General features: G+C 36.7%; 1 protein-coding gene across 1 annotated transcript in view; it reads right to left on the reverse strand.

The window, feature by feature from the left end:
- Positions 1–11,876, reverse strand: part of F13A1 (coagulation factor XIII A chain) — a 162,388-nt gene that overhangs the window by 63,124 nt on the left and 87,388 nt on the right. Inside the window, exon 7 of the mRNA XM_035030792.1 lies at positions 2,246–2,420. Within this exon, the coding sequence (XP_034886683.1) occupies positions 2,246–2,420 (175 nt within the window). The remainder of the gene's footprint in view (positions 1–2,245; positions 2,421–11,876) is intronic.

Below are 11,876 nucleotides of genomic sequence, written 5' to 3' on the forward strand. Positions count from 1 at the left end.
TCTGAAACGAATAAAAAAAAAATTAACTGGAACAACAACAACAAAAAACCCTCAGCTAATAGGAAGTTATAACAGAGGTCCTCAGTGGGGTTTGCTCTCCTGGCTGGAATTTGCTCTCATGACACTTGGTGGAGGGTGACACCACAGATTCATTTTAATTGCTAGATAATAAATTACCTGGATGCATCTTTTGCCATATGTACCTATTGATTAAACTCAATCCAAATGCCCTCCCTGGCTCCCAGGATGCCAGACATCAGGGCTCATTGAAAATAATTCAGCTGACAATTTTAAGATTAATGGCTTGGCTTGCCTTTTTTTTCTCAGAATAGTTTAGCATTTTTAACCAAAGGCTATCCACCTCCTTCAATAGAACAACTTGGAAATCCAAACTTGAGTCTGGTAGCATTCAAATGTCCTCATTAACTGACTTAATCTTAATACCCCAAACAAAAATGAAGGCAGCCAGCACCTGCTTCCTACTTCCATCTTCCTGTATTGATTCACAGTCCCTATTCAAGCCAAAGTTTTACCAGTAAGATGATTGGCACTCTAGCTCTATTTCTGGCTTACCACTAACTCACAGAATGAGAATTGTTCCAGATTTTGCCTGACCTCATAATTTTAAGGCAGGTGAAGCCTGACACTGGGAGGCTTCCCATAGGAGACACCTATGCCTCCCTCCTTCCAACTTCCCTCTTGGGGTCTATTCTTACTGTGACTTCCTCACATGTGCTTCTGCCTTTTTCTTAGCTTACCGCCAAAGCCTGTTTTCAGGGATAGATCTGATGACCCTTTCATACAAAAGGCATAAATGGATGGAAGGTGTTCACTATTTTACCTGGTTCCAAGCCTGAAGGAATTACACTGGGATAGTGAAATTCTAGACAGCAGGAAGACATAGGCAGAGGGTCCTTTCTGTTTTCCTGGAAGCATTTCCTAAGAGTAGCTGCTCCCATCAGGCACCCTCTACATAGTCTGGGCTTGGGAATAGTGAGGGAGGGGGGCTACCTCTAATTGTTAGCCCATCATGAAGTTCAGCTTCTATCTAGAACTTCAGAGACCAGCACACCCAGGAAACTGATACACTGGCCTTTATTGCTCTCAGAAAATATATTCCCTTAGCCCTTGGGTATGCTCTACTGGCTAAGAAAATAATCTTATTCAGTTTAATACCATAGAAAAACAAAAGCACAAGAAGCATAATTTCTTCCCACTTGGATCACTGACTAATCTTGGACTGTTGCAACTTTGAGCTAAAACTGCGAGGCTTCATGATCATTTATAAAAAATGGCCTCATCCTGGCTTCCAGCCTCTAGCCCCTCCTTGATTTTTCTGATTAAAAGAAAAATGCTAACTAGGTAAAACATTCTTTATTAATGAGCAAGCAGACAGACACTCCAACTTGAGCTTAATGTTTTCTCCAAGGCTGTAGAAATGGCAAGTGAATGAAAATCGTTACTAATGATGAAGATATACTGAAATAAATGTATTTTTAAAAATAGTCACTGAATTAACAATAATATTGTCTGGGCCTAGACAGGCAAATGGCATTTCAAAAAATGATGCATGGAGCTGAAGAGAATAATTCTGTTCCCATATGTTTTCCTCTATAGATTAGATGTTGGGTAGATTAAAAACCAGAAGGGAAAGTGGGGAGTAAAGACTGTTTATTAAGTTCGGATATCTAATTGCTCAGGGGCATTGAGATTCCCATGTAAAAATGGAGATGAAACCACCTGTCACAATCCCTCCCACAACCAGGGTAAAAATTAAGTGCATATATTTATTAAACCTCTCAGTGGTAAATAATAAGCTAATAAACATATTTATAACACTTTTCAATAACAAATAAGCAGTATATATCTATTATTATTTATCATTTTAAATTTTATTAATTTAATCTTTTTAAAATGTGGGAGGTTACTGAAACTAAAATGGCATATCCTTTCCCTCACATCATTTCTTGGCCCCTGGGACCCCCATTTCTCTGGGTGTTGAATGATGGATTATGTAGGAAATAGTCCATCATTCTTTCTATAAAGATTCTGCAGTCAAAGAGAAACTATGAGCATATTTGGCCCAGTACAATTTAATTATGCATTGACTACAACCCAGAATAGCCATCTATAAATTCTAGAGAGCTAACGGGGTTGCTAGGTCTCTTTGCCAGTTTATAGATAAAGTGTCTTGAAGTAAAATTCCTTTTGCATTAAAAAAGGTATTACTCAATTGGCTACTTACATGTGTTAAAGACACCAGCAAAAACCCAGCATTGACCATACTGGACTGGATTCTTAGTACTCTGGTATTCCAACAGAATGTCAACACTTCCAGTCCAGGCTGATGGGGGGACACCATAGGCATAGATATTGTCCCAGGATCCAACAAGGACACCTTCATCATCTTTGGCATTAACCTAAATGAGACCATGAGTGGTAAGAAGGAAGAAAGAACATTTAGAAGAGTTCTCTCCAGACTCTGACATCAAGTAAGTGAAGGCATCCAGTGCCTTCCAAATGTCCTGTATGATAAAAACAATTCTACTACTGTTTCATTCACTGTTGTGTTGTCAGGGAAAGTGATGCAATAACTAACTGTGCAAGATAACCAAATAACCAAGACTGCTTCTCAAATAACATATTACTGTAATTAAGATGGTGTTGAATAGCAACTACGAAGACTTGTAATGTCTTCTCTACATGCTTAGGAAAAGATATGCACAGGACACTTGGTCTGGTTGGAGTCATGAGGAATAGAGGAAGAACACTTGCAAAAGAGGACAGCTCAAGTAGGGATCAAATAGGGATCTTGCCTTTGTGGAAGGAGAATTCAAAACTGACACATGACAGAAATGTATAGGTAGAGTGGGGGCCCAAAGTCTCATGGTCTAGTGAGTTTTGACTTTGGTGATGAATTGCAGGCTCTGACAAACTGAAAAAGTAAATAGATGTCATAGGAACCATTAAGAGTTAATAAGAAACTAGATTTCCATGGATACCTTACAATGTTTATTTTAAGCAAGTTGCATTAAAAAAGTATTTCTTTTATGATTGTTTTTTTATATATAAAATGCTTGGTATTTATTTTCCAAAATTCTCTTTAATTTCATTTTTCACCACATTTGTCCTTTATGATTGTTTAAGGTGATTAAGGTTTTGTAGTTTTGTTAAAAGACCTCCATTTGCAGGAAGGTCCTGGGTATTATAAGTATGGGGTAGATTTAAAAATGGCAATCTTGAAGATTTGGGAAAATCTCGCTACACATTCAGACCACAGAGTTCTGGTAGCAGCAGACCTCAAGTGCAGGAACGAAGACCTCTTGTGTTTAGAAATTAAAAAGACTAAGAAGTAACCATTTCAAGTCATCAGTTTTTTGCGGGGAGACACTATTGAATCTTACTTCTCTTGGTGTAACTTTCATCATGTTTAATTATACTTAGAAGACTACCTAGGTAAGGAGCAGTGGGAGCTTTTCCAAAAACTGATGCCACTTCAACTATGTTTATGCGTTGACATGGCAAGTGTTTAGAGCCTTGATCCTCAAAGTGTGGTCTGTGGACCAGCAGCTGTGGCATCCTCTGGGAGCTTGTTAGGAATGCAGAAGCCCAGTGCCTGCCACAGACCTACTGAATCAGAGTCTGCATTTTAACAAAATCCCGGGGTGATTTCTGTGAATGTTAATTTGAGAAGCATAGGTTTAGACTATGCCAAGAAGACATTAGCAAGCAATGTGAAACATATGATTGAAGCAGGTGTGTTTGGATCATGAAAACTATAGAAGATATATTAAAACATGGGGACTTTACATGTTCGCTGCCTTGCCAATTAACAGCTCAGTCTCAGCACTTGTCCAGACCCCTGTCTTAGGCTTACTGAGTTTAGTTGTAGAGGAGTCTAGTCTCCTCCACTGGGTCATGAATTCATTGAGACTAGAGATTTAAAAAAAATCTATGTCTTTTTTACTTCTAGCAAGTATGGGCAAAGAGCAGGTGCTCAATAATGTTGAATAATCACTTGTATATTCAACAAGCATATAGTTATTGTTTATATGAATAGGAATAAGACCTTCTCCCTGGGGAGAGATGAACAAGAAACCAATCAAGTGGAATTAAAGTTTACTAATGTTAAGACAGAAAGATGTACAGATAAGGTGGAGGCCCAAAGGAGGTGGTAATAAGTTTCCTCAGGTTGGAGGGTGGTGGTGGTAGTGGGCTGAATAGGGGAAATTATGTGAAAGCTAGGTCTTGAGTGGTTGAGGACCAGATAAGGTCATCTACATAATGGAAACAGTTTGAATAAATGCTTGGTGTCATGAAACAATATGGCAGGTTCAGGGACCTGCTAGGAGCTCTGCATGGGTATCATGTAAGTAGACCATATTGGGTAAAATAGAAAATACCAAAAGGAAACACTTAAAATGTGCTTCTACTGTGAATGACAAACCTTCCACTGAAATATGAGATTTACTCTAGCACTGAGTGGCATTTCCCAAAGAGGGTCCTTCTGGAAAGTGTTCTCTAGATCACCATTCAATTTGATTTAGACATACTATTTCTCCCCCTTGATCTGTTTGTTCAGGTTAAAGTAAAGGTAACTACTCAGTTGATTTGTTTAATGTAGAAAAAGTAATTCTCTGGAGATTTCTGAAGGACCTTGTTCAGCTAATTGCAAACTCATGCCTTTGATGTAAACTTCGACTTTATCCTATAACTATATGAAAATGACTAGAATGCAACAGGGTTTAGTCAACCATTTTGGCTCTATTTATGATTAATACTTCTCCTTGCAGTTGAACTGATTATTTAAAAATCTGTATCTGTTATAACAAAGCCTGAGGAGCACCCTGGTAGGCTATGATGTAGTTTGGTCTTTGTGGATAAGTAGATTCAGGTTTAACTTACATCACCATTTCCTTACCCTTATCATTGAGAAATAGAATAGAGCCTATGAATCTCAGAGGTAAAAGTTCCTAAACTATGGTTCTAATGACTGACTTTCAAACAGATAGCCATTAACTAGAGGACTATTTATAGCATCTGGCTGAACCCAATCAGCTAAGGAGAAGAGAGAGAGAAAAAAAAAAAAAGCTCTCTTCTCTACAGACTTTTAATTGTTAATGCTGAATTGTTTCCCTGTTGCTAGATAAATCACAACTCTCATTTATTAGCATTGGGTCAGATTAGCTACTGTTTTCTAATTAGAATATTGACTTCTGAGGGGCTCAGACACGGAAAGAGGTAAGTCTCTAGTGACACATGTAAAGGGTTAAAGTAATATCTCCCTCCCTAGACAACAAGATATGTTTGGGGACACTTTAAGGGCATGCTGGTTCTTTTTCATGCCACAATGGACTGTTTTAATACCCTGTCATGAACTCTGACCAGTGTCAGAATGAAATGTCTTGCTTCACTCACCAGTGAGTGTCTAGGAGACAATATGAGCCCAGGACTTTGGACAGGGAGTGTTATTCAACTACATTAAATTGTCTTCTCATAATACCTACAATATGGGAAAAGTGAAAAACCAGGCCCTTCCAAAGACATTATGAGCAATGTCAGTGGCATAACATAATTCAGTAAACTTCAAAATCTGGTTCCAAGAAAAAATGGGGGTTATAGATTGGAATAGAGAGGCAGCATGCCTCAGCTCCTGACCCTCACCACCAGTCTCAGAAGCCCTACTGGCAAGTCCACAAAATCATAAGACTTCTCATTTGTATTTCAAAATCTGGAAAGAAACTAGTGGAATTAAAATGCCAATCTTTTCCTTGTTCTGACTGGAACAGTGGGAACAACTGCTGTGGAGAAATGGGTGAGAATGGGTCTGCATCTCTAAAGAGGTAGACATTCTGGAACTAGAGTGGGGAAGTGACATAAAGCCTGAGAGTTACCCCACCCCCCCATGGAAAGGAGATAAACCTCTAATTAGGTGGGGTGGATTATCAGATAAGAAATATAGCAGAACCTTAAAAGAAAGAGCAGAGCCCATGTATTCTAACAGACATTGCCATCTCTCATTTCCCCCCACCCTCCAACATTTCTTAACATACTTGAGAGTAGATGGAATGAAAAACATTGGCCTCAAACTGTAGTTCAGAGGAAAAATCAAACTAATCTTAATTGGGATGTGTCAAGATTTCACCTACACTATATTAGAGCAAACAGGACATGTGGAGAAGAATTCTGCAAGTATGAACATGAGTAAAAAGAAAAGAAGCAGTGAGGAGGGAGGGACAGAGAGAGAGAGAGAGGGAGAGAGGAAGAGAGAAAGGGGAAAGAGAGGGAGACAGAATATGAAAAAAATAATACTTAGAAGAAAATAAAATTAAGAAACATAAAGAATTTTCTCACAATCTTAGGAGATCACAGACTTAAAAGACTAAATTGAGGACCAAATCACATGATCATGGAACTAAAAATAAAGTATAAGCTATAAGAAACAGAGTAGATACTGGTAAAAAATAAAATTAATGACATGTACTAGGTGTTGGCTAACTGAATTTAAATAATGATAAAAAAATTAATGACATAGAAGAAAAGCTTGAGATAAAGGAAATACTATGAAAAATATAAAGAGATGAAATTATTTGGAGATGAGATAACAGTTAGGGAAAAAAGGATGATACAACATAAGGATAATTAATATCCTTAAAATAGAGAACCCAACAATGTGGTATCTCATGGTTCAATCGGTTAAATGTCTGACTCTTGATTTCAGCTCAGGTCATGATCTCAGGGTTGTGGGATTGCACCCTGAGTTGGATTCTGAGCTCAGCGTGGAGTCTGCTTGAGATTCTCTCTCTCCCTCTTCCTCTGCCACTCCCCCTGCTCATGCTCTAAATAAATAAATAAATAAATAAATAAATAAATAAATAAATAAATAAAATCTTTAAAAAAATTGAGAACCTAACAAATGAGTCAGAAGATATATTTATAAGAAAATTTTACCTAACTGAGGAAAAATGGAATCTATACTTTGAAGGAATAATCTGTGTTCCGATGTGATTTGATGCAGAATTCTCATTGCTTAGGAACTTCAATTAATTAAGGTATTTGAACTTAAGAATAAAGAAATAATTGTTCAGTCATACAGGCAGAAAATGCAAATTAGCAACAAGGGAGGAAATAAGGCTGCCTTTAGACTGCTCCACAGCACCATCCAATGGCAAAACACAGTCAATCAATATTTGCACAGTCCTGAGAAAAAAAAAGGTTGACCCAAGAATCTTATATGCAGCTAAGAGGTTCTGCAAGTATAAAGGCGGCCAGCACTCATTTTCAAACATGAAGAATATCAGGGAATTTAGTACCCATTAAAACCAAACTACTTGAAAAGTGATATCAAGATAATTAAGGGCTGAATCAAACAAAGAATCCACAAACAAAGACATTGTGGTAAAAGATCCAGTGATGACAAAAACCCATATAAGTTTAAAGACTTTTGGGAATTATAGTATCAGAATGAATATGAATTTTAAAACTTGATAATATAATAACAATCTTAAGAAAATTAGACATGAGGGAGGAAAGAAGAGAGGGAGAATGGAAGTGCTGATGTTTTAATGTGCCAGGCTCTCTTAGTTAATTGATATCATCTAATATTAAAACATAATCTAAAAATATATAATTAATCTATTCTTTTAATGGTTTTTTAAATAATCTTAGAGGGATCTGTTAAGAAATAGTATTTCTTGTAGTGAAGAAACATTTATTTGATGTTTAACAATGTCTTCTGTTGCAATTCAGATTTTTATTTCTGTGAAAGCAAAATTTAATAAGATTAAATAAAACTTAAATAGAATTTGAGTAAAATTAAACATAATACTTTTGAATTAAATAGCATGACAACATTTTGCATAAAGGCAAGCAAACAGACCAATGGAACACAATAGAGAACACAGAAATAGACTCCAGAAAAATAGTTAACTAATTTTTGACAAAATCATAAAGATAATTTCATGATCAAAAGATAATATTTACAACAAATGGTGCTGGAACAATTGGATATTCATATGCAGAAATGAACTTTGATTCATACTTTATGCCATATAAAAATATCTCAGAATGGATCATATACCTAAATATAAAACCTAAAACTATAAAACATCCAGAAGAAAACAGGAAAAAAATTTTATACCCTTTGGTTAGGCAAAGATCTCTTATATATAATACCAAAAAGCAAAGCAAAGAAAAGAAAAATGATTCATAAGGAAAATATCTACAAATTGGAATTCATCAAATTATGAACTTTTGCTCTTTAAAAGACATCATAGGAGAGTGCAAAGGTAAGTCCAGAGTGAAGGAAAATGTTTGTAAATCATTTGTGATAAGGATTTGTATTCAGAATATGTAAAGAACACTAGAAACTCAGTCATAAGAAAATGAATAAAATTTAAAACCACGGGCAAAATATTTGAACAGATACCACATCAAAGAAGATACATGGATGGCAAACAAATGCAACCAAAGATGCTCAACATCATTAGTCAGAGGGAAATGTAAATTAAAACCACAATGATATAACATTATACACCTATTAGAAAGTCGAAAATTAAAAAGACTGATCATATCAAGTGTTGGGGAAGATGTGAATATGTGGGACTCTCATACAGTCCTGGTGGTGATGTAAAATGGTACAACCACTTTGGCAGTTAAAAATTCTGCCAAAATTCTTAAAAATTAAACATACACCTATCATATGACCCAGCCGTCCCACTCCTAGGTATTTAAGAAAAATAAAAGCTTATATCTATACTAAAGCTTTTGCATGAATAATCCTAGCTTTATTTGTAAGAGAAAAAAAACAAAACAAAACTGGAAACAGCCTAAATGTCTATCAAAAAGTAAGTGGACCCAGCAACTGCACTCCTGGGTATTTACCCCAAAGACACAGATGTAGTGAAAAGAAGGACCATATGCACCCCAATGTTCATAGCAGCAATGTCCGCAATAGCCAAACTGTGGAAAGAGCTGAGATGCCCTTCAACAGAGGAATGGATAAAGAAGATGTGGCCCACATATACAATGGAATATTACTCAGCCATCAGAAAGGATGAATACCCAAATTTTACATCAACATGGATGGGACCGGAGGAGATTATGCTAAGTGAAATAAGTCAAGCAGAGAAAGTTAATTATCATATGGTTTCACTTACTTGTGGGACATAAGGAATAGCATGGAGAACATTAGGAGAAGGAAGGGAAAAATGAAGGGGAAATCGGAAGGAGAGATGAACCATGAGAGACTATGGACTCTGAGAAACAAACAGGGTTTTAGAGGGGAGGGGGGAAGGGGTATTGGTTAGCCCGGTGATGGGTATTAAGGAGGGCACGTACTGCATGGAGCACTGGGTGTTATATGAAAACAATGGATCGTGGATCACCACATCAAAAACTAATGATGTATTGTATGGTGACTAACATAACATAATAAAATTAAAAAAAAAAAGTAAGTGGATAAACAAATTGTGGTTCTTCTATATAATGGAACACTACTCAGCAATAAGAAGAAGCAAGAAGAATGAATGGAACACTATTCAGCAATAAAAAGGAATACAAACAATAGCATGAATGAATCTCAAAGTGAGATAAAGAAGACTGAAAGAAGCTAAACAAAAAAGAGTACATACTGCATGATTCCACTTATGTAAAATTCTAGAAAATATAAATCAATGTGTAATGACAGAAAGAAGGGCAATGATTGCCTGGGGATGGCAGAGAAAGCAGAGACTCGTCAAAAGGAGAAATTACAAAGGAAACTTCTGGGGAATGATAGATATGTTCATTATTTTCATTTTGGTGATGATTTCATGGGTGCATCAAACTTATCAAAATGTGTTCTTTCAATATATGCTGTTTTATTGTATGTTAATTATATCTTAACAAAGCTGTAAAAAGTGTAATACTTTTTAAATTAGCATCTATAGTACAATATCATTTATGATTTTAAAACATTTACCTACTTAAATATCTATGTATCTAGTTGAAATGATGTACATCAAATATTAATAATGGTTATTGTCTGGTGGTACAATTTGGGTTGATTTTTTTGAGGAAAGATTTTTTAAAGATTTTCATCTTTATATTTTTTCTGAATTGTCTAAGTTCTTTTTAGAGAACATTATAATTTTTTAAAAGATTTTATTTATTTATTTGAGAGATAAAGAGAGTGAGAGAGAGAGAGCATGAGCAGGGGGAGGGGCAGAGGGAGAGGGAGAAGCAGACTCCCCTGCTGGGCAGGGAGCCTGATGCGATGCAGGGCTTGATCCCAGAACCCCGGGATCATGACCTGAGCTGAAGGCAAATGCTTAACTAACTGAGCCATCCAGGCCCTCCAAGCATTGTAATTTTTTTAACCAAAAAATTAAAAAAAGATCTTTCATAAAAAGAGACTGGAAGCAGATATGAAAGATGCTATTGTATCTAATTCTTGAAGTAGGATAAATATATTTATTTATTTATTTATTTATTTATTCATTCATTCATTCATTCTTATAGTTTTTTAAATGTTTAGAAATTTCCCATGTATGTACCTTAGAGGAGAGAATAGTTAAAATTTATTCTGTGCTCAGTGGGGTAGGGTATCTCTGAATTCCAGGCTTAGGCCCATGGGGAGTGATTATACTGGGTTTGTTCAAATATGGAGAAAGGCAAAGGGAATGCTCTTTGAGGCCAATGATTCAGAATTTGAGCCATCAGGGACTGGAGACTGTGGGAAATCCAGTCAGGAAGTAGTGCTTTTGGGATGAGAAGCTCTTTCAATGGGATGACTGCAGGAGGACGAGCCTGTGCTTGGTTTTGTGATGTTAGGGCCTGGTGCTAGGGTCATGCTGGGTAGACCTCCACCCCAGGGTCAGAATAAGCCCCAGGTTCCTGTACAACTCAAAAGATAGGAAGGGCCTTAAAGCATAACCAATACTGGATTTCTCTCCAATTTTGGTCTTGGGGAACTGGACAGATTTTCACCTGATATTGGAAAATAGAGAAAAGTGACATCTCTTGATTCTCCAATTTCCTGAAACACATATGTTTACATTTTATATAATTAATTTTTTTCCCTGCTTCTTTTATTTATTTATTTTTTTAAAGATCTTTATTTATTTGAGAGAGAATGAGAGTGAGAGAGATCACAAGGGAGGCGGAGGGGGAGATGGAGATGGAGAGGGAGAAACAGACTTGCCGCTGAGCAGGAAGCCCGATGCGGAACTCAATCCCAGGACCCTGAGATCATGACCTGAGCCGAAGGCAGACACTTAATTGATTGAGCCACACAGATGCCCCAATTTCCTGCTTCTTTTTAAGTATGTAAAGGTATTTTTCTTATACTGTGTGCACATTATATATGGCTATGATGAAATAACTTCTCTTTGTTATATTCTGTTAAATTTCATTGTTAAAAGTTATGTTCTCATAAAGGCTAGGATTTCTGTAACTCTTGTAGAATACAGTTTTATGCCTCATCCTGTTTATAATAGTTTCTTGAAGACTACTGGATATAAATTTTAGGTAACATGAACTAGCTTCAAAGATGGAGAGTTAAATTTGGGAAGGAAAATAATTATTTATTGAGTAAAGTTCTTTCCAGGTTTTATGAACCACAAGCCCCCAGCTACAATCTGGTGGTGATCAACCTTAGCTGTAGGTGGAACTGGTGTAGTGGATGTCAAATTGCACCCATGACACTCTAGGGATTTGCAAAAACAGCTCAGTAGTCACTGTGTTGGGGGGTGGAGGAGGAGATGATTGAGTGGTGGTGTTGGTAGCTTCAGGCACCATCTCTCTTCAATGACAACAGCTCTTCCTTCCTTCCTTCCTTCCTTCCTTCCTTCCTTCCTTCCTTCCTTCCTTCCTTCCTTCCTTCCTTCCTTCCTTCC

Source organism: Mirounga leonina, unplaced genomic scaffold (assembly GCF_011800145.1).
Source record: "Mirounga leonina isolate KUSES-001 unplaced genomic scaffold, KU_Mleo_1.0 Mir_366, whole genome shotgun sequence".
NCBI lineage: Eukaryota > Metazoa > Chordata > Mammalia > Carnivora > Phocidae > Mirounga > Mirounga leonina.